Source organism: Cetorhinus maximus, unplaced genomic scaffold (assembly GCF_964194155.1).
Source record: "Cetorhinus maximus unplaced genomic scaffold, sCetMax3.hap1.1 HAP1_SCAFFOLD_1926, whole genome shotgun sequence".
In the NCBI taxonomy this organism is placed as follows: Eukaryota; Metazoa; Chordata; class Chondrichthyes; order Lamniformes; family Cetorhinidae; genus Cetorhinus; species Cetorhinus maximus.
The window spans coordinates 1-27,500 of NW_027597866.1; the positions used below are offsets into that span (position 1 = coordinate 1).

General features: G+C 55.3%; 1 protein-coding gene across 3 annotated transcripts in view; it reads left to right on the plus strand.

The window, feature by feature from the left end:
• The first annotated feature begins 1,975 nt into the window (after positions 1–1,975).
• LOC144676793 (calpain-1 catalytic subunit-like) overlaps positions 1,976–27,500 on the plus strand; it is a 35,765-nt gene continuing 10,240 nt past the window's right edge. Inside the window, exons 1-13 of one of the 3 annotated variants that reach the window (XM_078537117.1) lie at positions 1,976–2,200; positions 5,943–6,026; positions 7,731–7,816; positions 12,005–12,079; positions 13,666–13,826; positions 18,442–18,611; positions 19,526–19,537; positions 21,585–21,796; positions 23,582–23,621; positions 25,028–25,093; positions 26,605–26,662; positions 26,772–26,836; positions 27,141–27,209. In XM_078537117.1, the coding sequence (XP_078393243.1) occupies positions 2,111–2,200; positions 5,943–6,026; positions 7,731–7,816; positions 12,005–12,079; positions 13,666–13,826; positions 18,442–18,611; positions 19,526–19,537; positions 21,585–21,796; positions 23,582–23,621; positions 25,028–25,093; positions 26,605–26,662; positions 26,772–26,836; positions 27,141–27,209 (1,188 nt within the window). In that variant the 5' untranslated portion in view covers positions 1,976–2,110. The remainder of the gene's footprint in view (positions 2,201–5,942; positions 6,027–7,730; positions 7,817–12,004; positions 12,080–13,665; positions 13,827–18,441; positions 18,612–19,525; positions 19,538–21,584; positions 21,797–23,581; positions 23,622–25,027; positions 25,094–26,604; positions 26,663–26,771; positions 26,837–27,140; positions 27,210–27,500) is intronic. The other 2 variants (XM_078537118.1, XM_078537119.1) reach the window with 2 other exon arrangements.

Consider the following 27,500-nt stretch of genomic DNA (forward strand, 5'->3'; position numbering starts at 1 on the left):
GGGGTGGGGGGGGGGGTCAGACGCCCAGCGAAAGCGAGAAGGTGGAAATTGCTGAGCCTCGGAAGCAACCTGGGCTCCCCAGATGGAAATGGGATCCGGGCTAATCTGAGGAGCCCCATCCGTGCGGGCCGGAGAAGTTAGTGTTAACCAGGGGCAGCAATCCCTCTCCGCATCTTATCCCCCAGGCCCAGAGACAGCTGTTTCCAAATGATTCACTTATCTAGAACTTCGAGACTTGGGCTTTTTATTCAGCGAAATATCTATTTCTCGCTCCCCTCTGTCTCGTGATAATTGTTGCTTTTCTCTTTATCTTGTCCTCACCCGCTCTGTCCTTCCTGTCTGGTTATCACTCTGTGTCTCTGTATCGCCTGATCTACCATCCCCTTATCTCTTTTCTGTTTCTGTATTTTTCCATTGTTCACTCTCCTTGGCTGTCCCTCACTCTTCCTCTGCTTATGTCCCTCTCCATCCCCCTCTGCCCCATCTCTCTCTCTCCTTCTCTGTATCCCTCGCTCACTCTCTCCTGTCTCAATCTCATTCCCTCTTCTGTCTCTCCCTCACTCCTTCTCTCCCTCTCTCCTGTCTCGATCTCATTCCCTCTCTCCTGTCTCTCCCACACTCCGTCTCTCCCTCAATCCCTCTCTCCTTCTGTCTCTCCCTCACTCCCTCTCTCCTGTCTCTCCCTCACTGCCTCTCTCCTTCTGTCTGTCCTTCACTCCCTCTCTCCTGTCTCTCCCTCACTAACTCTCTCCTCCTGTCTCCTTCCCCCTCTCTAAATCTCTCTTCCTGTCCCAATTCTCTCTTTCCCAACTCCCTCTCTCTGTCCCGAATCTCTGTTCACTTTCTCCATCCCGACTGTCTCTCGCACTCTCTCCCTCCCCCCGACTCTCTCCCTCCCCCCGACTCTCTCCCTCCCCCCGACTCTCTCCCTCCCCCCGACTCTCTCCCTCCCCCCGACTCTCTCCCTCCCCCCGACTCTCTCCCTCCCCCCGACTCTCTCCCTCCCCCCGACTCTCTCCCTCCCCCCGACTCTCTCCCTCCCCCCGACTCTCTCCCTCCCCCCGACTCTCTCCCTCCCCCCGACTCTCTCCCTCCCCCCGACTCTCTCCCTCCCCCCGACTCTCTCCCTCCCCCCGACTCTCTCCCTCCCCCCGACTCTCTCCCTCCCCCCGACTCTCTCCCTCCCCCCCGACTCTCTCCCTCCCCCCCGACTCTCTCCCTCCCCCCCGACTCTCTCCCTCCCCCCCGACTCTCTCCCTCCCCCCCGACTCTCTCCCTCCCCCCCGACTCTCTCCCTCCCCCCGACTCTCTCCCTCCCCCCGACTCTCTCCTCCCCCCGACTCTCTCCCTCCCCCCGACTCTCTCCCTCCCCCCCGACTCTCTCCCTCCCCCCCGACTCTCTCCCTCCCCCCCGACTCTCTCCCTCCCCCCGACTCTCTCCCTCCCCCCCGACTCTCTCCCTCCCCCCCGACTCTCTCCCTCCCCCCCGACTCTCTCCCTCCCCCCCGACTCTCTCCCTCCCCCCCGACTCTCTCCCTCCCCCCCGACTCTCTCCCTCCCCCCCGACTCTCTCCCTCCCCCCCGACTCTCTCCCTCCCCCCCGACTCTCTCCCTCCCCCCCGACTCTCTCCCTCCCCCCCGACTCTCTCCCTCCCCCCACCGACTCTCTCTCTTTCCGTCCTAACTCTCCCTGCCGCTGACTCTCTCTCTCTCCGTCCTGACTCTCTCCGTCCTGACTCTCTCCGTCCTGACTCTCTCCGCCGCTGTCTCACTCCGCCGCTGTCTCACTCCGCCGCTGTCTCTCTCCGCCGCTGTCTCTCTCCGCCGCTGTCTCTCTCCGCCGCTGTCTCTCTCCGCCGCTGTCTCTCTCCGCCGCTGTCTCTCCCTCTCTCTCCATCCTGACTCTCTCCGTCCTGACTCTCTCCGTCCTGACTCTCTCCGTCCTGACTCTCTCCGTCCTGACTCTCTGCCCTGCGACTCTCTCTCTTTCCATCTCTCTTCCCCACTCCCCCCCTCTCCCCTCTCACACAGGGTAAATGGTTGCTATGAAGCTCTCTCGGGCGGAAGCACGTCCGAAGGATTTGAAGACTTCACGGGAGGGGTGACGGAAATGTACGACCTCAGAAAATCGCCCCCGGACCTTTACAGAATCATCCAGAAGGCGCTGGAACGTGGATCACTCATGGGATGCTCCATCGATGTAAGCGTCCTGCCTGGTTTTTGCTTTCCCGGCTTGGGGAGTTAGGAATGTCGGAGACGTCCCACACGGAGGACCGATTGCAGCCTCAGCTTGATGTCCCGCCTGAAAGACGGCACCCTCGGCAGTGCAGCACTCCCTCGGAGTGCCAGACCGAATCGTGGGTCGAAAACCTCGGGGCTGGAGTTGAGGGGGGGTGGGATTCGAACCCACAAGCTTCTGATTGGGCTTTCGAATCCCAGCCGTGCGTCGGGGTGGGGGGGGCGGTCAGCCCCCTTTTGGTCTGCCTCGTTGTCTCTCCTACCCTTCACTGGGTCTCCTGCCCCTTTTCCCTGGGTTTCTCAGGGCACCAATGAGCTTTATGAGCTGCCCACTGGTAGCTGCTGCCCGCTTGGAGTGGATGGAAGGCCCAGGCTTCAACTCAACTCGGGCAATGGCGAAGGCAGTGAAGAATAAACCTCAGTGTCAGAGAATGCAGCCATGTAGGGATATGATGCCGGTGGGTTTGGGGGGGGTGGGTAAAATGTGAGGTTATCCACTTTGATGGGAGGCACAGATGTGCAGAGCGTTGCTGAAGAAAGACATTTTGTTGAAGCTTTTCATCATCAGGACAGCCACAAGGACACCGATGCCCGGGGGTGGGGAAGCAACAACTTTATACCGTATGGGAAGAGGGCGCTGGTTGGTTGGAAGGTAGACAGAAAGGACATGTACACACATTGCGCCTGTTTCAGCCAAACAAACCAAGTGACAGCCATTCGCTGGTTCATTCCTCGGGGCAATGCCTTGACCAATCAGAGCCAAGCTGGTTGCTTTAAAATTTCCAACAATGCTTGGCAGTTGACTGTCAGTCACCACTAACTGGTGCATTCCCCGTGGCAGCGCCTCTACCAATTAGAGTCCACCTGCCGACCAATCAGCACTCTCTCCTCACAGTATAGTGTCACGGTATCTTTACAGTGCAGGAGGAGGCCATTCGGCCCATTGTGTCTGTACTGGCTCTCTGAAAGGGCATTCCACCTCGACCCACTCCCCTGCCTTATCCACGTAACCCTGCACATTCTCTCTTTTCAGGTAGCCATCCAATTCCCTTCTGAATACCTCGACTGAACCTGCCTCCATCGCCCTCTCAGGAAGTTCACTCCAGTCTCCAACCACCCTCTGGGTGAAATTTTTTTCCCTCCCATCACATTTACTCCTTTTGTCAATTATTTTCAATCTGTGCCCTCTCGTTCTTGATGCTCTGTGGGGTGGAAACAGTTTCTCACTATTTACCCTGTCCGTGCCCCTCAAGATCTTGAATACCTCTATCAAGTCTCCTCTCAGCCTTCTTTTCTCCAAGGAAAACAGTCTCAATCTCTCCTCATAGTTACAGTTCTTCATCCCGGGAATCATTCTTGTGAATCTCCTCGGTGCTCTATCCAATGTCTACACATCCTTCCTCAGGTATGGTGCCCAGAACTGGACACAGTGCTCCAGATGAGGCCTAACTAGTGTCCTATACAAGTTCAACATGACCTCCTTACTCTTGTACCCAATTCCCCTATTAATAAAGCCTATATGCTTTATTAACTGCTCTCTCAACATGCCCTGCCATCTTTGATGATCTATGTACATATACACCAAGGACCCTCTGTCCCTGCACCTCCTTTAGAGTCTCTCCCTTCATTTTACGTTGTCTCACCATATCTTTCCTGCCAAAACGAATCACCTCACACTCCCCTGCATTGAACTTCATCTGCCACTTGTCTCCCCAATCCACCTTTCGAAGTTCAGTTGACAACATTTCCAGTAAAGTCGTTGCTTCCCCTAGACATTGGTATCCTTGCGATTGTCCTGATGAGTGCAAGACAAAATGTCCATCAAACAATTATTCATTCATGGGATGTGGGCGTCTCTGGCTAGGCCAGCATTTATTGCCCATCCCTAATTGCTAGGTGTTGAGAGAGCAGGTAAATGCTTTATTAATAGGGGAATTGGGTACAAGAGTAAGGAGGTCATGTTGAACTTGTATAGGACACTAGCTAGGCCTCATCTGGAGCACTGCGTCCAGTTCTGGGCACCATACTTGAGGAAGGATGCGAAGACATTGGATAGAGTACAGAGGAGATTCACATTTAAGAGTCAACCACATTGCTGTGGTCATATGTAGGCCGATTTTCTTCCCTGAAGGGCACAAGTGAACCAGATGGAGTTTTTATGACAATTGGCAATGGTTTTGTGGGCTATCATTAAATTCAAATTTCACCATCTGCTGTGGCGGGACTTGAACCCAGGTCCCAGAGACATTACCCTGGATCTCTGGGATACTAGTCCAGTGATAATACCATCACCTCCCCATGTTTTTTTAGATGTCCAGGGATTAGAAAGTGGAGATGTACAAAGGGACCTAGATGTCCTTGTCCATAAGTCACTAACATGCAGGGGTGCAGCAGGCAATTGGGAAGGTTAATGGACTTTATCACAGGAGGATCTGAGTACAGGAGTAGTGAAGTCTTCCTTCACTTGTACAGGAGCTTGGTTAGATCGCACCTGGAGTACTGTGTGCAGTTTTGGTCCCCTTACCTCAGAAAGGATATTATTGCCATAGAGGGAGAGCAACGAAGGCTCACCAGACTTGTTCCCGGGATGACGGGACTGTCCTGTGAAGAGAGATTGGGGAAACTGGGCCAGCGTTCTCTAGATTTTCGAAGAACGAGAGGTGATCTCGTTGAAAGCGGTAAAACAATTCAAGGGGTAGACAAGGGTGGATGCAGGTAAGATGTTTCCCCCTGGTCCGGTGGTCTTAGAATTTGGGGGACACCGTTTCTAAATAAGGGGGAAGCCGCTTAGGGCTGAGGTGAGGAGAAAGCTTTTCACTCAGAGGGTTGGTGAATCTTTGGAATTCTCTACCCCAGACAGCCCAGGAGTATGTTTGAAGCAGAGATTGACAGATTTCTAAATACCAGTGAGGTAGAGGGGGTATGAGGATAGCGTGGGGGGGGGCGGAAAAGGCATCAAAGTGGACAATCAGCCATGATTGTGTGGAATGGCGGAGCAGGCTCGATGGGCTGAATGGCCTACTCCCGCTCCTCTGTCCTAAGCTGCCTGATTGCTGTAAAAACCCAGCCACTCCCTCGAGTGAGGGAGAGCGGCCGTCCTTAACGCCCCTCCTCGGCCTACACCTGACTCCGGCCTCCCACCGACACGCTCGACCCTCTCAAGCTGCCCCGGGCAAATCAATGCTCAGCGTTAAACCGCTATACCGCGGCTCAGGCAGTGCCGACTGCCACCTTCGAAGGGCAACTCAGGATGGGCAGGAGGTGCCAGTGAAGCTCTCAAGCCTGGAATTCGAATGCAAAAACCGACCAGACTTCCTGCTCCTGGTTTCAGTCAGTGACCTCCTCCTGGGTTTTGGGCGATGACAGGGATTGGTCATTTTTCGGTGACCCCGCCAGACCCCCCGGTGCCCACTCACCTGGCTAACCCCTCCGCGGCTCCTTCAAGCTCTTGGTGCTTGAGTGTTACACTTCATCACCCCGAGCCTCTCCCTCTCTCTGGTATATTTATCAAGTGAGTCACTGCGAGGGAGAGGGGGAATGCCCTTCATAAAACAAGGGAATGGTGCCCTTCGGAACCTGCGCGGGGAAGGGTTTGGAACCTAACCCCCGCCACCCCCCGCCACCCCCGGCCCTGACATCTCTCGGTGAACTGCCCGCTGTTAAATCAAGCTTCTGAAGTGTTTGTGTTTATTCTCTCCCCTCAGATAACCAACACGTTCGACATGGAGGCTGTAACATTCAAGAAGCTGGTCAAAGGTCACGCCTACTCCCTCACCGGTGTCAAGGAGGTCAGGCTGTGTGTAAAATATGGAGATGTAACCAAAAGCACGCTCGCTGACACACACTGACACACAAACACACACACACACACAAATACACACAGACATACACACACACAGACACACACAGACATACACACACACAGACACACACAAACACACAAACACAGACACACACAAACACAGACACACACAGACACACACACACACACAGACACACACAGACACACACAGACACACACACAGACACACACTGACACACACACAGACATACACACACAGATACACACTGACACACACACACACACAAACAGACACACACAGATACACATACACACACACACAAACACACACAAACACACACACATAGACACACACAGATATGCAAACACACATACACTGAGACACACACACGCACACATGCATTCACACACGCTCCCATGCACACTGAGAAACAGACACACACTCACACAAACACTGAGACACACTCACAATCACAAACACACCAAGACACATACACTGGGACACACACGTACACGCAATCTCCCACACTCATACATACAGAGACATACACACATACTCTCATTCTCTCCCCCTCTCTCTCTCACACACACACACAATGAGACACACACATTCTCACACAGTCTCTCACTCACACAAACACACACACACACTGAGACACACACACACTCTCATACATCCTCTGTCACTCACATACACACACTCACACACTAAGACATGCACTCACTCTCTCCCACATGCACACACACACTCTCACTCACATGCACACACACATCACTGAGACAATATCTCTCGCACAGCCTCTCACTCATATTCACACGCACACACACACACATGCAAACACACACGCACACTGAGACACACACAGACATGCACTTACAGACACACTGAGATACACACACGCGCACTGAAAAACAGACACACACTCACACACACACTGAGACACACTCACAATCACAAACTCACCAAGACACATGTACACTGGGATACACACGTACACACAATCTCCTACACTCATACACACAGAGACATACACACATACTCTCTCATTTTCTCTCTCTCTCTCTCACTCTCACACACAAACACACTGAAACACGCACACACTCTCTCACACATTCCCCCTCATTCACAAACACAAAACGAGACACATACATTCTCACAGTCTCTCTCACACACACACTGAGACACACCCACACACTGAGACACACCCACACACTGAGACACACCCACACACTGAGACACACCCACACACATACTACTAAGGCACACACACACATTTACGCACGTACACACACATATACGCTCTCACACTCTCTCTCTCACACACACACACACACACTCTGAGACACACACACTCACACACACACACATACACTGAGACACACCCACACACTGAGACACATCCACACACACACACACACACACACACACATACACGCACATACACACACTAAGACACACACACACACACATATGCTCTCACACTCTCTCACACCCACACACCACCACACACACTGAGACACGCACCCACACACACACCCACACACACACCCCCACACACACTGACACACACACACCGTGCGGCTCTGGTAGTTTTGAGTTTGAGCTTTCGGGTTCTGAAGACTTGTCCTCAGTGGGCCTGGTGTTTATTGGTGACTGAGTGGCTCACGACCCTCTCCCCCTCAATCCCAGGTGCAGTTCCGCGGAGGCTTGGTCAAACTGGTGCGGCTGCGAAATCCCTGGGGGGAGGTGGAATGGACAGGAGCCTGGAGCGACAGGTAGGTGGGATTCCGAACCAACGAGCCCTTTGCTTTGGAGAAGTGTTGCCGGCCTCAGCCTGTTGGAGGGCCTGCTCTCCCCGCCAGTGGTGCCCGGCTGACAGTAGGCAGGCTGGGTTGGCGATAGTGTCCTTTAGCTACCAAAGCTCAGGGGCTTGGAGATCACAGGAAAATCAGAGGCATCTTCGCTCTCCTGCCTTGGAGATCGGTGTGAAGCAGTGAAAGGTTTCGCAGGCTGATGATGACAGTCCGCTATTATTGTTTTATATCTTTACACCCTTCGAATGGTACAGCATGGGAGGAGGCCATTCAGCCCATCATGCCTGCGCTAGCTCTTTGTAAGAGCTAATTTGGCCCCACTCCTCACTTTCTCTTCCACCCTTGCCTCGCAATTACTTTCACTTCAAGTATTTATCCAACTCTCCCTTCTGCAAAGATCCTATTGAACCTGCTTCCGCCGCCCTTTCAGGCAGCGCCTTCCAGATCACAACAACTCGCTGTGTCAAAAAAAACATTCTCCTCATCTTCCCCCTCTGGTTCTTTAACCGATTCTCCTCGATCTGTGTCCCTCTGGTTACCGACCCTCCCGTCACTGGAAACCCTTTCCCTTTATTTACTCTGTCCAAACCCCCTCATCTACAAGGCACAAGTCAGGAGTGTGATGGAATACTCCCCACTTGCCTGGATGAGTGCAGCTCCCACAACACTCAAGAAGCTCGACACCATCCAGGACAAAGCAGCCCCGCTTGATCGGCACCCCATCCACAAACATTCACTCCCTCCACCACCGACGTACAGTAGCAGCAGTGTGTGTACCATCTACAAGATGCACTGCAGCAACTCACCAAGGCTCCTTCGACAGCACCTTCCAAACCCACAACCTCTACCATCTAGAAGGACAAAGGACAGCAGACACATGGGAACACCACCACCTGCAAGTTCCCCTCCGAGCCACTCACCATCCTGACTTGGAAATATATCGGCCGTTCCTTCACTGTCGCTGGGTCAAAATCCTGGAACTCCCTCCCTAACAGCGCTGTGGGTGTACCTACACCACAGGGGACTACAGCGGCTCAAGAAGGCGGCTCACCCCCACCTTCTCAAGGGGCAATTAGGGATGGGCAATAAATGCTGGGCCCAGCCAGCGACACCCACATCCCATTGAAAGAATATTCATTTTAAAAATTTCTACCTGGTCTCCTCTGCATCCTGTCTAAGCCCTTGAGGCCTTAGAGGGCGGGGCCCACAGCCTTTGACTGAGGCCTCACCGCTCTCTTTTGTAAAGGTTCACTGTGATTTTTCTCTTTTTTTTTTAATTCCACAGGATGTGGGCGTCGCTGGCCAGGCCCAGCATTTACAGCCCATCCATTGGAGCAAGCCCGCCTTATAATTATAGCGTCTTTTCAGTCATGCAGCACCCACCCACCCACCCACCCCCACTCCTCACCAGGTTGATGCCCACAGGAGGCCGTTCTCAGATGATAATCTGACAGCCGGCCAGAGGAGCACAGGCGACCCTCTAAAAGCTCGGTCAAAGGGGGTCGGTTTTAAAGAGTGCCTTAAAGGAGGAGAGGGAGGGAGGGGCGGAGAGAGGGAATTCCAGAGCTCAGGGGCCCCCAGGCAACTGAAGGCATGAAGAGCAGCAAGTGGGTGAGCCACCGGACAGGCCTCAACATGAACACTCTCCTTCCCAAGGCTCCAGCTCTTCTGTCTCGCCGGCGGTAAACTCCTGGTGCTGGTGGAAGTTGCCATTACACGGCCGGTGTTGAACAATCCCAGACTGAGGGTAAGAGGAGGCCCCTCCACCCCCCCAGCCCCTCCGCTAACTGACAGGAGAGCTCGCACGATCCCTCACGACACGAATCCCGGGCTTCTCTGCTCCAGGTACCTTAAAGCAGAAGCGAAGGAGCCCCAAACCCACTTCTCATCTCACTCCCAACCTCCGTCCCCTTTCCGGACACAAGAAATTGTCCGGCCCCCCTTTTCCCGAATTCTCTCGCTTCCTCGTTTGGCCCTTTTTTGACTCAGAGCCCAGGGAGAGAGGAGGCCGCTTTCTAACTGCCTGATGTGTTGGTGGGAAATCACTGTTCTCTGTAGGTGCGGAGTTAGTGTGAGCGCCTCCTTATGCTTGGCATTGACCCAGCACCACCCCCCCCCCAACCCAGAAAGCCTTCAGCCATTTCTTGATATCACATGGAGTGAATCGAATTGGCTGAAGACTGGCACCTCTGATGCTGGGGACCTCCAGAGGAGGCCGAGATGGATCATCCACTCGGCACTTCTGGCTGAAGATTGTAGTAAATGCTTCAGCCTTATCTTTTACACTGATGTGCTGGGCTCCTCCATCATTGAGGATGGAGATATTTGTGGAGCCTCCTCCTCCAGTGAGTTGTTTAATTGTCCACCACCATTCACAACTGGATGTGGCAGGACTGCTGAGCTTAGATCTGATCCGTTGGTTGTGGGATCGCTTAGCTCTGTCTATCACTTGCTGCTTATGCTGTTTGGCACACACGTAGTCCTGTGTTATAGCTTCACCAGGTTGACACCTCATTTTTAGCTATGCCTGGTGCTGCTCCTGGCATGCCCTCCTGCACTCTTCATTGAAGCAGGGTTGATACCCTGGCTTGATGGTAATGGTAGAGTGGGGGATATGCCGGACCATGAGGTTACAGATTGTGGTCGAGTACAATTCTGCTGCTGCTGATGGCCCACAGCGCCTCATGGATGCCCAGTCTTGAGTTGCTAGATCTGTTTGAAATCTATCCCATTTAGTACAGTGGTAGTGCCACACAACACGATGGAGGGTATCCTCAATGTGAAAGTGGGACTTCGTCTCCACAACGACTGTGCGGTGATCACTCCTACCAATACTGTCATGGACAGATGCATCTGCGACAGGCAGGTTGGTGAGGGTGAGGTCAAGTATGTTTCTCCCTCTTGTTGGTTCCCTCACCACCTGCCGCAGACCCAGTCTAGCAGCGATGTCCTTTAGGACTCGGCCAGCTCGGTCAGTAGTGGTGCTACCGAGCCACTCTTGGTGATGGACATTTAAGACGCCCACCCTCCACTCCTCAGTACAGCCACTGATGCGATGTAAGCACACACGACAACCAATTTAGGCACAGTAAGATCCCACAAGCAGCAAACATATTGAGTCTGTTTTCTGTGATTTTCGGTGAGGAAGGAGGAAGGGCCTCGAGGAGAATCCCCATTTTTCCCCCATTAGCGGCTGAGGGATTTTATAACATCCACCTCACCAGAGAGACTGCACCTCGGTTTAATGTCTCATCCAAAAGACAGCACCTCCGACAGTGCTGCACTCCCTCAGTACTGACCCTCCGACAGTGCTGCACTCCCTCAGTACTGACCCTCCGACAGTGCAGCACTCCCTCAGTACTGACCCTCCGACAGTGCAGCACTCCCTCAGTACTGACCCTCCGACAGTGCAGCACTCCCTCAGCACTGACCCTCCGGCAGTGCAGCACTCCCTCAGCACTGACCCTCCGGCAGTGCAGCACTCCCTCAGCACTGACCCTCCGACAGCGCGGCACTCCCTCAGCACTGACCCTCCGACAGCGCAGCACTCCCTCAGTACTGACCCTCCGACAGTGCGGCACTCCCTCAGCACTGACCCTCCGACAGTGCGGCACTCCCTCAGCACTGACCCTCCGACAGTGCGGCACTCCCTCAGCACTGACCCTCCGACAGTGCGGCACTCCCTCAGCACTGACCCTCCGACAGTGCGGCACTCCCTCAGCACTGACCCTCCGACAGTGCGGCACTCCCTCAGCACTGACCCTCCGACAGTGCGGCACTCCCTCAGCACTGACCCTCCGACAGTGCGGCACTCCCTCAGCACTGACCCTCCGACAGTGCGGCACTCCCTCAGTACTGACCCTCCGACAGTGCAGCACTCCCTCAGTACTGACCCTCCGACAGTGCAGCACTCCCTCAGTACTGACCCTCCGACAGTGCAGCACTCCCTCAGTACTGACCCTCCGACAGTGCAGCACTCCCTCAGTACTGACCCTCCGACAGTGCAGCGCTCCCTCAGTACTGACCCTCCGACAGTGCGGCACTCCCTCAGCACTGCACTGGGAGTGTCAGGGAGTGATCTTTATCCTGCGGCTAGCTTATAGCCAGTTATACCCCAGTAACCATGTGCTTGACTCTTTTATTGTGCAGCTCAAGTGAATGGAATCAGATAGACCGCTCCGAGTGCGGCCAGATGCGAGTGAAGCTGGAAGACGGTGAATTTTGGTGAGTATCATGTGTGGAGGAGGAGGGTTAATCCATGGGACTCTCAGGCGATGCCAGGATACAGCAAGGAGTGTCCCTCTTTCCAGTTTGGTCCCCCATCAGCCCTGAAGCCTGCAGCTCCAGCTAGTGTGTTCAATCACCTCTCGTCTGCACCGCGATTCCACAGAAACGCGTTCATCACACTCCCTGGCCCACTACTCACAGCAGGAGCACCAGCTGATTTTTCTCATCTCTCGGCCCAGGAGTTACGGAGGCTCAGTATAATATCCATTACAGCAGGGGGTTAGATACAGAGTAAAATCCCTCTACACCGTCCCCATCAAACACTCCCAGGACAGGTACAGCACGGGGTTAGATACAGAGTAAAGCTCCCTCTACACTGTCCCCATCAAACACTCCCAGGACAGGTACAGCACGGGGTTAGATACAGAGTAAAGTTCCCTCTACACTGTCCCCATCAAACACTCCCAGGACAGGTACAGCACGGGGTTAGATACAGAGTAAAGTTCCCTCTACACTGTCCCCATCAAACACTCCCAGGACAGGTACAGTCGAGGAACTGGGAAATGTTGATGTTCAGAGGGATTTTGGGTGTCCTTGTGTACACACTACAGAAAGTTAACCTGCCGATAGAGCAAACATTCGGGTTGTCAAATGGATTTGTGCCCCAGGGATTGGGAGTATACATGACAAAGCCCTGCCACAGTACAGGGCTTCGGTGAGAATCCACCTGTAAACACTATGCAGTTTTGGTCTCCTGACCATAAGACGTAGGAGCAGAAGTAGGCCATTCGGCCCATCGAGTCTGCTCTGCCATTCAGTGAGATCATGGCCGATCTGCTAATCCTCGACTCCCCTTTCCTGTCCATCCCCCATGATGCTCGATTCCCTTACTGATTAATAATCTGTCTATCTCAGCCTTGGATATATTTCCCGACCCCAGCCTCTCCAGCCCCCTGCGGTGAAGTATTCCACAGGTTCACCGCGCCCCCAGGGAAGAAATTCCTCCTCGTCTCTGCCTTAAACGGGCGACCCCCTTATTCTGAGGTTATGCCCTCCAGCCCCAGACTCTCCCACAAGGGGAAACAACCTCTCAACATCGTCCCTGTCAAACCCCCTAGCTCAGGAAGGTCTTCGGGTACAAAGGGCTCTGCCGTTTACAGGAACATCCGGTGATCTGACTGAACTCTTATAAATTCTTGAGAGAGTGTGAAAGGGCTGAGAGGCTGCTCCATCCCTCGATGGGAGAGCCCAGGAACCCTGGGTCACAGCCTCTAGGCTAAGGGGGTCGGCCATTTTGGACTGAGATGGGGGAGGAATTCCTTCACTCCGAGGGTGGTCTAATGTTTGGAATTCTCTACCCCAGGGGGACTGGGGAGGCTCAGTCGCTGAGTATGTTCAGGACCGAGATGGGGAGCTGAGGGAAACGAAGGAAAGTGGGAGCAGAGACCAGAGGGTCAGCCATGATCTTATTGAATGGGGGTTGGGGGGTAGCATGCTGGAGGGGCTGAATGGCCTCCTCTTGCCCCCCACCCCTGTCCCTCACGTTCCTCTGTTAACCCTTTCCGCACATTTCTTTTCCTCAGGATGTCCTTCTCGGACTTCCAAAGAGAGTTTAACCGTTTGGAAATCTGTAACCTGACTCCGGACACCCTGAAGTCGGACAAAGTCCACAAGTGGAGCACGTCGCTGTACGAGGGGGCGTGGAGGAGGGGCAGCACCGCCGGAGGCTGCCGGAACTTTCCAGGTACAGCTCAGCGATCGGTCACTTGTCCCAGAGGGGAGGGGCTGGTCATGACCCCTGACCCCCGACTCCGGCAATCAGTCCTGACCACAGCGAGCCGGACTTTACCGTCACCCTCCTGTCCAATCTCGCCTCAAAGCCTCGGCCCAATCCCAGCCTCTCGACCAGGAACCCGGGAAACAGACTCCGCACCCTCACACATCCTCAGTCTGAAGAGCTTCCTCCCACCCTCTGTGCCGACCTCTTACATTTCGTCTTATATCTACGACCCTGCCACCCACCCCCCCCATTACCCCACCCCCTCCCAACCCTCCGCAACCAGCCCCCTACCCGCTCCCACTAACCCCACCCTCACTAGCCCCGCTAACCCACCTCCCACTACACAGCCCCACCCCCTACAACACCCACTACCCTGACCCCACCACTACACCCGCCCCCTACCTCCCACTAATTCGGGCCCATGAGTTGGCCACTCGATAAGATCATGACCGATCCGATTGTAACCCTCGACCCCACATTCCCGCCGACCCTCCCCGATAACCTTTCACCCCTCCTTGTTAATCAAGAACCTACCCACCTCCGCCTTAAAAATATTCAAAGACCCTCATCCACAGAGTTCCAAAGACTCTCGACCCTCTGAGAGAAATAAAATTTCTCCTCATCTCCGTCCTAAAGGGGCGACCCCTAATTTTTAAACAGTGACCCCCCTCGTTCTAGATTCTCCCACAAGAGGAAACATCCTCTCCTGTCAAGACCCCTCAGGATCTTATATGTTTCAATCAAGTTGCCTCTTACTCTACTAAACTCCAGTGGATACAAGCCTAACCTGTCCAACCTTTCCTCATAAGACAACCCACCCATTCCAGGTATTAGTCTAGTAAACCTTCTTTGAACTGCTTCCAACGCATTTACACCCTTTCTTAAATAAGGACACCAGTACTGTACACAATACTCCAGATGTGGTCACATTAGCGCCCTGTACAACTGAAGAATAATCTCCCCACTTTTGTATTCAATTCCCCTCGCAATAGACAATAACGATCTATTACCTTTCCTAAATACCCGCTGTACCTGCACACTAGCCTTTTGTGGTTCATGCACTAGGACACCCAGATCCCTCTGCGCCTCAGAGCTCCGCAATCTCTTCACCATTTAGATAACATGCCTCTTTTTTTATTCTCCCTGCCAACATGGACAACCTCGCATTTCCCCGCGTTTTTGCTCCATTTCCACACAGTGAGCTCCCACTAACAGCGATAAGGTCGGATCAGTTGTCTTCCTGACGCTGACCAAACTCTTCGCAGGCCTGGGACGGCCTGCCCGTTTTCTGCTGACGGTTATACTCTGTGTGGAATTCTAGTGAGGCATCGTCAGCGTAAAGCAGTGTTAGGACTTGGCGAGCTTCTGTCTGAAAGCAATCCGGTCAGTCCCATTACCCTCCGCTCGATCCCCCTATCCCTGGAAGTTTATTCCCCTCGAGCGCCCATATAATTTCCTTTTGAGATCATTCATCGTCTCCAATTCCACCCCCTTCGTGGGCAGCGAGTTCCAGGTCATTACCACTCGCTGTGTAAAAATGTTCCTCCTTACATCCTCCCCCCTCCCTTACCCAAAACCTTAAATCTGTGTCCCGTCCTCCTCAGTCCTTGTCCCATCAGCCAACGCGAACAACTTCTCTTCGTCGACTTTATCCAAACCTGTCATCATCTTGTCCAACTCTATCAGATCCCCCACCTCAATCTCCTTTGCCCCAAGGAGAACAGGCCCAGCTTCTCCAACCCCCTAACCCCTGTCGCTAAAACCTCCTCATCCCTGGGACCGTTCTGGTCCATCTCCTCCGCAACCCTCTCGAGGACCCTCACATCCTTCCCCTAAAGTGTGGTGAGCAGAGCTGGACACAATACTCTAGTTGCGGCCTAACCAGAGTTTTATAAAAGGGTCGGTGTAACTTGCCTGCTTTTGTACTCCGTATCCCTGTCGCTGTGCTCAGAATGGTATTCCAGACTAACTGAGGGATAAATATCGGACCCAGGACACGGGGGGGAAGTTTGTGAAGGGTGTTGTCTTTACCTGCAAAAAAAAAAGCTCAAGGCTGTGACAACATTGAACTGTCTGGTTAATGCTCTTTATTAAATCAGATTAAGCCACAGAACGATTACGAGAGCAGTATTGATTAGAACTCACTTGGAAAGGACATTTCATAGTGTTTCACCTCGAGTAGTTTCTTTAGCGCTCACTCAAATGATCCTCAAGGACCTAGAGTGCCTGTACTGTCGATACGCTTAATTACCTACTCCTAATGGAACTGTAATGTTCTGACCATGTCCGCTTAGTTGTCCTTCACTGAGACTGCACAAACCTGTTCACTCACAGGAAATGGGAATAGGCCTCTCCAGTCTTCACTCACATGAACAGAACGAAATAGGAATAGGCCTCTTGAATCTGCTCCGCCATTCAATAAGACCATGGCTGATCTGTTTGTGTTTCGAGTTCCACGTTCCCATCTACCCCCCGATAACCTTTGATCCCCTTGCCTAACGAGAATCTATCTACCTCCGCCTTAAAAATATTCAGTGACCCCCACCTCCACCCCCTTCTGAGACAGAGAGTTCCAAAGTCGCACGACCCTCTGAGAGAAAAACATTCTCCTCATCTCTGTCCCTAAAAGGGCGACCCCCTAATTTTAAAACAGTGACCCCCCTAGTTCTGGACTCACCCACACAAGAGGAAACATCCTTTCCACGTCCACCTTGTCAAGACCGTTCAGGATCTTGTACACGTCAATCAAATCACCCCCTCACTCTTCTAAACTCCAGTGGAAACAAGCCCAGTCTGTCCAACCTTTCCTCATAAGACAACCCACTCATTCCAGGTATCAATCTAGTAAACCTCCTCTGAACCGCCTCCAACGCATTTACATCCTTCCACTCACTGATTAATTGATCAGTTATGTCCTTTCCCTCATCCCTCCCAGTGTAATAGCAACACAAACATATTGCCTTTTATTTATATATTCTATCATGGGGTGTGGGTATCACTGGCAAAGCCCAAGTGTTGCCCATCCCCAATTGCCCTTGAACAGCCATTTCAGAGTCAACCCCATTGCTGTGGGTCTGGAGTCACATGTAGGCCCAGACCGGGTAAGGGACAGCGGATTTCCTTCCCCAAAGGGGCATTTGTGAGCCAGATGGGTTTTCAGCAGCTGCTATGGTGGGATTTGAACCCATGGCTCCTGGGCCTCTGGCTTAGCGACATTACCACCACACCACCATCCCCTGATTGATCTCCCTACTTGTGTCAGTCATGTTTCAGTGGGTAGATCCTGTTGCTTCTGAGTCAAAAGCTTATGGGTTTGAGGTGCACTCTAGAGACTAGAACCCAAAAACCTGGGCTGTCTCCATGGAGGACACACACACACACACACACACACACACACATGTACACACACACACAGACACTCACAGATACACACACTCATAGACACACACACACACACACACACACAGACACTCAGATACACACACTCATAGACACACAGACACACACACTCACAGACACACACTCACAGACACAGACACTCACAGACACACACTCACAGACACACACTCACAGACACACACACTCACATACACACGCACACAGAGACACACGCACAGAGACACACGCACAGAGACACACGCACACACAGACACACGCACACACAGACACACGCACACACAGACACACGCACACACATACACACACACACATACACACACACACATACACACATGCAGACACACACACACTCGCAGACACACACACTCACAGACACACACACACACACAGACACTCACAGACACACATACACTCGCAGACACACACACTCACAGACCCACACACACACAGACACTCACAGACACACATACACAGACATACATACACACATGCAGACACACACACACTCAGACACGCACACACACACTCACAGACACACACACACACTCACAGACACACACACACTCTCACAGACACAGACACACATACACAGACACACATACACACATGCAGACACACGCACACTCAGACATGCACACACACACTCAGACACACACACACACACACTCACAGACACACACACTCACAGACACACACACACACACTCACAGACACACACACTCACAGACATACACACTCACAGACACACACACACACATGCAGACACACACACACTCACAGACACAGACACACACACACACACCACAGGATATGTCAATAGGGTGAGGTGACGAGTCTCTTGCAGAGCACAGGCTGGTTGGGCTGAGTGGCTTGTTACCGTGCACTGAGTGTGAAATTCTTTCATCACTGTCCGTATTGTGGCTGGGGTGGGTTGGGTTCTTGGGCAGTGGGGTCGTCGGGCAGTGGGGTCGTCGGGCAGTGGGGTCGTCGGGCAGTGGGGTCGTCGGGCAGTGGGGTCGTCGGGCAGTGGGGTCGTCGGGCAGTGGGTTGTCGGGCAGTGGTAATCAACAAAGAGGGAGTTGTGCAGGGTCTGCGGGCTTGAGGTGGAGGTGGTGGGGGGAGAGGTGCATTTCTCATCGCCTGACTGCTGCTGCTGTTGTTGTTGTTGTTGATCCTCCAGCCACATTCTGGATAAACCCACAGTTCAAGGTCCACCTGAAAGAGGAGGATGATGAGCGGGATGGGACAGAGCCAGGCTGCAGCTTCCTGGTGGCGCTGATGCAGAAGGACCGGCGCAAGCTGAGGACCGCGGGCAAGGACATGGAGACCATCGGCTTCGCCGTCTACGAGGTGCGGAGGCCACGCGACATGGTGGCAGCGGCTGCGGGGGGGGGGGAGGGGGGATGGGGGGGGGGTGGTTTCCATGACAGCAGCGGACTGTCCCGTCCCTTGGTTCCTCCCTCCTTGGCGGGACGGGTCTCGCTGTCTGCTCCCTGGCCCGGGGCTCGCCTTTGTCAGTTATCAGCCGGCTATCTGACCACAGGAGGCATCACGGAAATAATCACAGCCCCTCCCCCACCCCCCACCACCCGCCACCTGAAATCTTCAAGCCCCCACCCTCTAGATTATTCCCGTTCATCGGTTTTTCATTGTCAGGACTATCAAATCGGCAGGATGGGTCTGATTTCGCTGGCGCTAACCCCGTACGTGATGCCAGCGCAACCAGAGAAGAAAAAGCTCGGCTGAGCTCCACCCCGCTCTGTGTCCGATGGCTTTTCCCAACAGGAACCACCGGATAGCGATGAGGGCTTGGGGGGAGGGTGGGGGGAATCCCTGGCTGGTCTCCTTCTGCTCCAGGGGAGGTCCTGAGGCTCATTGGAATAGGACGGGGTGTGCTGATGCGGGGGCGAGTGGAAGGAGGGAGGCTTGTGGCACCCGGCATGGGAGTGGAAGGGCCGAATGGCCTGTCCCTGTGCGGCCGGTCTGGTTGAGGTGAGGTAACTCGGCCCGTGGGGCTTTGTGTGTCATGTTTGGGGAGGGCATTTTACCCTCAGAGCCCTTGAGGCCTTTCTCGGGTGGGGGGGGTGGTCATTACGCGATGTTGGGGGAGGGAACCGGAGATTAAGGTGGGAGGGGGGGGCCGAGAGTTCAGTGAGGCCGACTGGGACCAGACCAATCGAGGGGGTTTCAGTTAATTTCTGGCGCTGACCTTGTTCCCCAGGCACTCACTCCCCAACCCTAATCCTCCCTCTGTTTCTCCGCAGGTCCCAGACGAGGTAAGTCTGTCTCCCTGTGAGGCTGCGGCTCCCGGTCAGAGCAGGTAAAGATCCCACAGCTGCTGGTGGAGAAAGAGGGAAGGGATAGAGCGGGTACAGGGTGCGGGGTAGAGTGGGCACAGGGTGCGGGACAGAGCGGGCACAGGGTGCGGGGTAGAGCGGGTACAGAGTGAGGGATAGAGCAGGCACGGGGTGAGGGGTAGAGCGGGCACAGGGTGAGGGGTAGAGCGGGTACAGAGTGAGGGGTAGAGCGGGCACAGGGTGAGGGGTAGAGCGGGTACAGAGTGAGGGGTAGAGCGGGCACGGGGTGAGGGGTAGAGCGGGCACAGGGTGAGGGGTAGAGCGGGCACGGGGTGAGGGGTAGAGCGGGCACGGGATGAGGGGTAGAGCGGGCACGGGGTGAGGGGTAGAGCGGGCACGGGGTGAGGGGTAGAGCGGGTACAGTGAGGGGTAGAGCGGGTACAGAGTGAGGGGTAGAGCGGGTACAGGGTGAGGGGTAGAGCGGGTACGGAGTGAGGGGTAGAGCGGGTACGGCGTGAGGGGTAGAGCGGGTACAGGGTGAGGGGTAGAGCGGGCATGGGGTGAGGGGTAGAGCGGGTATGGGGTGAGGGGTAGAGCGGGCACAGGGTGGGGGATAGAGCGGGTACAGAGTGAGGGGTAGAGCGGGTACAGAGTGAGGGGTAGAGCGGGCATGGGGTGAGGGGTAGAGCGGGTACGGGGTGAGGGGTAGAGCGGGCATGGGGTGAGGGGTAGAGTGGGTACGGAGTGAGGGGTAGAGCGGGCACGAGGTGAGGGTAGAGCGGGTACAGGATGAGGGGTAGAGCGGGCACAGGGCGAGGGGTGGAGCGGGCACAGGGCGAGGGGTGGAGCGGGCACAGGGCGAGAGGTGGAGCGGGCACAGGGCGAGGGGTAGAGCGGGCACAGGGTGAGGGGTAGAGCGGGCACAGGGCGAGGGGTGGAGTGGGCACAGGGCGAGGGGTAGAGCGGGTACAGAGTGATGCAAGTTTCCGATTGTTTAAATATATTTGGAAGTTTTTAAATGTAATTTCTGGTTCCATGGTCACCGCTTTATGTACAGGGGCCAACATCAGCCAGCTATTTGACCATGGGGGGCATCACAGCCTAACCTGATTTCCCCCCACCCCCCAAACATCAGCTATTTGACCATGGGCAGCATCACAGCCCAATTTGATTTCTCCCCCAGCCCCCAATCATCAGCTATTTGACCATGGGGTGCATCACAGCCTAACCTGATTTCCCCCACCCCCTAATCATCCAGCTATTTGGCCATGGGGTGCATCACAGCCCAATTTGATTTCCTCCCACACTCCCATCAGCCAGCTATTTGACCACCGGGAGAATCACAGCTGAACCTGATCACCCCACACCCCTTCCGCCACACCCCCATCAGCTAACTATTTGACCACGGGGGTGGGGGGGTGGTGGGATCCCAGCTGAACCTGATTTCCCCCCCACCCCCATCAACCAGCTATTTGACTACACAGGGTATCACCACTGAACCTGAGTCCCCATCAACCAGCCATTTGACCACAGGGGGCTTTACAACCTAACCTGATTCCACGCCCCCCCCCCCCCCCCCCCAAAATCAGTCAGCTATTTGACCACGGGGGGCATCACAGCTGAAACCCCTCCTTACCGCAGCCCCACCTCCGCAGCTGGTCCCCTTTCTATCCACCAATAGAGAGAGGTCGTTGGGTCTCAAATGAGGAATCGGGGTCGTTCCCCCCACCCCCGGACCGATCCCGTTCCCTCCCACGAGTCTACGGTTTGGAGTATTTAAGCGAGACCAGCGGGTTGAAGCTCGGAGTCCCCGGCTGTGTGTGCGGGCGCGGCCGTGTGTTGGTTCCGAGCGGGGTTGATCGGCCGCAGCGGGCTGCAGTTCACCGCGCGGCTGGCCCGGGACTGAATCGGAGGGACGGGAACCCCCCGCCTCCCAGCTCTTTAGCCGATTCTCCTCGACCTGTGTCCCTCTGGTTACCGACTCTCCCTCTGTATCTCCCCCCGTGTCCTCCTCGCTGTGTTTCAGTGCCTCGGACAGTCGGCTGTGCACCTGAAGAGGGACTTCTTCCTGACCCACGGCTCCCGGGCCCGGTCCGACCTGTTCATCAACCTCCGGGAGGTCAGCAGCCGCTTCAAGCTGCCGGCCGGCGAGTACCTGATCGTCCCCTCCACCTTTGAGCCCAACAAGGAGGCCAACTTCTGCCTGCGGGTCTTCTCCGAGAAGCTGGCCGAGTCGGAGTAAGTTGGGGAGGGGGAGGGGGGTGAGGGGTGGGGTGTGTGGGGGAGGGGGAGGGGTGGGGCGGGAAAGTCCCAATCCTGTGTCTTCCCCATGACCTTGTGTCCCACTCTCTACCCCATCCCCCCGACCCTGTGTCCCACTCTCTACCCCTTCCCCCTGACCCTGTGTCCCACTCTCTACCCCTTCCCCCTGACCCGGTGCCCCACTCTACCCCTTCCCCCTGACCTTGTGGCCCACTCTCTACCCCATCCCCCTGACCCTGTGTCCCACTCTCTACCCCTTCCCCCTGACCCTGTGTCCCACTCTCTACCCCTTCCCCCCGACCCCGTGTCCCACTCTCTACCCATTCCCCCTGACCCTGTGTCCCACTCTCTACCCCTTCCCCCTGACCCGGTACCCCACTCTACCCCTGACCCTGTGCCCCACTCTATCCCTTCCCCCTGACCTGGTGCCTACTCAGTACCCGAGCTGAGCTCAGGGCTGTTGCGAGAAGTTGGCAGCTGACTGGGCGATGGCAGTCGGATTAAACGTCAAGGTCCTGGAGTGCGGAATGTCGCATGGCTGGATTGAGGCCCGGCCCAGCGGGCCCCACTCCCGCTCTCTCTCTCCCGCTCTCTCCCCCTCTCTCTCTCCCGACTTTCTCTCTCCCTCTCTCTCTCTCTCCCGCTCTCTCTCTCCCGCTCTCTCTCTCTCCCGCTCTCTCCCTCCCGCTCTCTCCCTCCCGCTCTCTCCCTCCCGCTCTCTCCCTCCCGCTCTCTCCCTCCCGCTCTCTCCCTCCCGCTCTCTCCCTCCCGCTCTCTCCCTCCCGCTCTCTCCCTCCCGCTCTCTCCCTCCCGCTCTCTCCCTCCCGCTCTCTCCCTCCCGCTCTCTCCCTCCCGCTCTCTCCCTCCCGCTCTCTCCCTCCCGCTCTCTCCCTCCCGCTCTCTCCCTCCCGCTCTCTCCCTCCCGCTCTCTCCCTCCCGCTCTCTCCCTCCCGCTCTCTCCCTCCCGCTCTCTCCCTCCCGCTCTCTCCCTCCCGCTCTCTCCCTCCCGCTCTCTCCCTCCCGCTCTCTCCCTCCAGCTCTCTCCCTCCCGCTCTCTCCCTCCCGCTCTCTCCCTCCCGCTCTCTCCCTCCCGCTCTCTCCCTCCCGCTCTCTCCCTCCCGCTCTCTCCCTCCCGCTCTCTCCCTCCCGCTCTCTCCCTCCCGCTCTCTCCCTCCCGCTCTCTCCCTCCCGCTCTCTCCCTCCCGCTCTCTCCCTCCCGCTCTCTCCCTCCCGCTCTCTCCCTCCCGCTCTCTCCCTCCCGCTCTCTCCCTCCCGCTCTCTCCCTCCCGCTCTCTCCCTCCCGCTCTCTCCCTCCCGCTCTCTCCCTCCCGCTCTCTCCCTCCCGCTCTCTCCCTCCCGCTCTCTCCCTCCCGCTCTCTCCCTCCCGCTCTCTCCCTCCCGCTCTCTCCCTCCCGCTCTCTCCCTCCCGCTCTTTCTCCCGTTCTCCCCCACTCTCCCTCTCTCCCTTGCGCTCTCCACCCCGAGGTGGAAGGTCACAGCTTCAAGTCCTGTTTCAGAGTCTGGAGCCCGTGACCCAGGCTGGCGCTCGGTTGCCCCCCTGCCCACCTCCTGGGCGTTGACGTGTGGAACAAATACTGGGCCTGGCCAGAGAGGCTCTCGTCCGCTGAACAAACATTTTTAAAGATGCCCGGGCGCTCGGCGGAGAGGGAGGTCAGGATTCGGCATGGGGACTGGTGACCATCCCTTTCCTAACAATGTCAGAGTGGGAGCAGTGACTGGTTTTAACCGTGTCTTTTACAGGGAATTTGATGACACAATCAGTGCTAACATCGTGCAGGAGGTAAGATGCAGCAGTTTAAAGGGTGTAGTTTAGTGTGGGCGCTGGATCATTACACTGAACGTGCATGTTCTGTTCTGTTTTATGGTGTGTCAGAGCCGGGTAATGGAACAATTCCAACTACCAGCGTCACCCAACACAGCACGGGGTTAGATACAGAGTAAAGCTCCCTCTACACTGTCCCCATCAAACACTCCCAGGACAGGTACAGCACGGGGTTAGGTACAGAGTAAAGCTCCCTCTACACTGTCCCCATCAAACACTCCCAGGACAGGTACAGCACGGGGTTAGATACAGAGTAAATCTCCCTCTACACTGTCCCCATCAAACACTCCCAGGACAGGTACAGCATGGGGTTAGATACAGAGTAAATCTCCCTATACACTGTCCCCATCAAACACTCCCAGGACAGGTAAAGCACGGGGTTAGATACAGAGTAAATCTCCCTCTACACCGTCCCCATCAAACACTCCCAGGATAGGTACAGCATGGGGTTAGATACAGAGTAAATCTCCCTCTACACTGTCCCCATCAAACACTCCCAGGACAGGTACAGCACGGGGTTAGATACAGAGTAAATCTCCCTCTACACTGTCCCCATCAAACACTCCCAGGACAGGTACAGCACGGGGTTAGATACAGAGTAAAGCTCCCTCTACACTGTCCCCATCAAACACTCCCAGGACAGGTACAGCACGGGGTTAGATACGGAGTAAATCTCCCTCTACACTGTCCCCATCAAACACTCCCAGGACAGGTACAGCACGGGGTTAGATACAGAGTAAATCTCCCTCTACACTGTCCCCATCAAACACTCCCAGGACAGGTACAGCACGGGGTTAGATACAGAGTAAATCTCCCTCTACACCGTCCCCATCAAACACTCCCAGGACAGGTACAGCACGGGGTTAGATAGAGAGTAAAGCTCCCTCTACACTGTCCCCATCAAACACTCCCAGGACAGGTACAGCACGGGGTTAGATACAGAGTAAAGCTCCCTCTACACCGTCCCCATCAAACACTCCCAGGACAGGTACAGCACGGGGTTAGATACAGAGTAAAGCTCCCTCTACACCGTCCCCATCAAACACTCCCAGGACAGGTACAGCACGGGGTTAGATACAGAGTAAAGCTCCCTCTACACTGTCCCCATCAAACACTCCCAGGACAGGTACAGCATGGGGTTAGATACAGAGTAAAGCTCCCTCTACACTGTCCCCATCAAACACTCCCAGGACAGGTACAGCACGGGGTTAGATAGAGAGTAAAGCTCCCTCTACACTGTCCCCATCAAACACTCCCAGGACAGGTACAGCACGGGGTTTGGAGAGGGGGAGTTGGCGTGTTTATCTGGGTGAGCTTTGGAACATGTTACTCACTGTTTGATGTTGGTCTCTTATCTCCATCAGGAGGAAGTTCCTGAGCACAAGATTGATGAAAAATTCAAAAGTCTGTTCAGGCAGCTGGCTGGAGAGGTGAGCCTAGCGATCCGGCCGTTTAGATTCATCTCCTGGACTGTACTCCAACAACAACTTGCATTTATACAGCACTTTCCTAATAATAATAAACACATCCCGGGGCTCCTCACAGGATCAACGCTGAAATAAAATTCAACCCTGGGCCTCATCAGGCGACTAAAAGCCTGGACAAAGAGTTCGACTGTAAGGGATGCCTTAAAGGAGAAAGACACAAGGTCACTGTGGTCCCAGAGGACCACAGTCTGCTCTCTGTTAGAGATAGGTGGCTGGTGGTGAGTTTAACCTGAGGGTCACCACTCCTCAGGCGAGGGGTGAGTTTGAGAAGTCAAGGCCTTCATGGATGACCTCGGCCGGTACGCACTGTTGGTGTCACTCTGCCTGACAAACCAGCCGACCAGCCAACTGACCCAGAGAGAGAGCAGGGCAGCAAGGTTTAGGGAGGGAATTCCCAGAGCTCAGGGCCCCCATCCCCAGGCAGCTGAAGGCACGGCCGCCAATGGTGGAGCGATGGGGAATCGGGGGATGCTCGAGAGGCCGGAATTGGAGGAGCGCAGAGATCTCGGAGGGTTGTAGGGGCTGCAGGAGGTTACAGAGATAGGGAGGGTTGTAGGGGCTGGAGGGGGTTACAGAGATAGGGAGGGTTGTAGGGACTGGAGGAGGTTACAGAGATAGGAAGGGGTGTAGGGGCTGGAGGAGGTTACAGAGATAGGGAGGGTTGTAGGGGCTGGAGGAGGTTACAGAGATAGGGAGAGTTGTAGGGGCTGGAGGAGGTTACAGAGATAGGGAGGGTTGTAGGGGCTGGAGGAGGTTGCAGAGATAGGGAGGGTCGTAGGGGCTGGAGGAGGTTACAGAGATAGGGAGGGCTGTAGGGGCTGGAGGAGGTTACAGAGATAGGGAGGGTCGTAGGGGCTGGGGGAGGTTACAGAGATAGGGAGGGTTGTAGGGGCTGGAGGAGGTTACAGAGATAGGGAGGGTCGTAGGGGCTGGAGGAGGTTACAGAGATAGGGAGGGCTGTAGGGGCTGGAGGAGGTTACAGAGATAGGGAGGGTCGTAGGGGCTGGAGGAGGTTACAGAGATTGGGAGGGTTGTAGGGGCTGGAGGAGGTTACAGAGATAGGGAGGGTTGTCCGGGCTGGAGGAGGTTACAGAGATAGGGAGGGCTGTAGGGGCTGGAGGAGGTTACAGAGATAGGGAGGGGTGTAGGGGCTGGAGGAGGTTACAGAGATCGGGAGGGGTGTAGGGGCTGGAGGAGGTTACAGAGATCGGGAGGGGTGTAGGGGCTGGAGGAGGTTACAGAGATAGGGAATGGAGTGAGGCCGTGGAGGGATGAGAATTTCCCTCCATCGCAGACCAGATTGGAGGTGATGTGACTGTGACAAAGCCCCAGTTCCCCCTGCCCCTGTCGCTCATGAGGGTTTTTGTAGCCGGCTGGATTTGCAGGGCTGACAGAGAGAGAGAGCTCTCCCTGACCTAATGACGTTTACAGTGTTCCCTTCGTCTCTCCCACAGGACATGCAGATCACAGTGAAGGAACTTCAGACGATCCTGAACCGGGTGGTGGGAAAACGTAAGCAACCTGCCCACTTCCGGGCCTCTCTCTCTCTCTCTTTCGGTGCCAACCCTCAGGTGCTGACCCACACCCTGTAACCCACCCCTCTGTTCTGTCCTGTCTCTAGACCAAGACCTGAAGATGGATGGGTTCAGCATGGATTCCTGCCGCTGTATGATTAACCTCATGGACGTATCCTCCTCAGAGCCATCGGCAACCACACCCGCCTCGTGGCGATTGTCCGAGGGTCGGGGGAGGGGGAGGTTTGGGTGTCCCGGGTCGCTGATGTAAGCGGGCGTCGGGAGTTGGCGAGGGTAGGCCCCGGGCGTGAGGGGGTCTTTGAGGTGAGGGGGGGGTGGGGGGGCGCGAGGCCTGGGATTGGGAAGCAGCACGTTGCCAATTCACAGGGCGGGGGCCCAGGAAACATTCCCTTTGGATCAAATTAGGCGTCCCAAATAATCCTGCACTTTTCCTTAAATGTCCTTCCCGTAAACAGCGAGATGGAGACGCCAGGCTTGGCCTTACAGAGTTCAACGTGCTGTGGAGTAAGATTCGCAAGTGGCTGGTGAGATGTTATTTCTAGCGTTTTTCCCAGAATCTCCCCCACCCCCGATCCTCTTCCGTGGCTGGGACTCTGGTCAGGGTGCAGGTCACCATTGGGGCCTTCAGCTGTCTGGGCCCTGAGCTCTGGAATTCCCTCTCTAAATCTCTCTCCACCCCTCTCTCTCTCTCTCTCTACCTCTCTCTCTCACTCTCTCTACCTCTCTCTCTCTCTCTCTCTCTACCTCTCTCTCTCCCTCTCTACCTCTCTCTCTCTCTCTCTCTCTACCTCTCTCTCTCCCTCTCTACCTCTCTC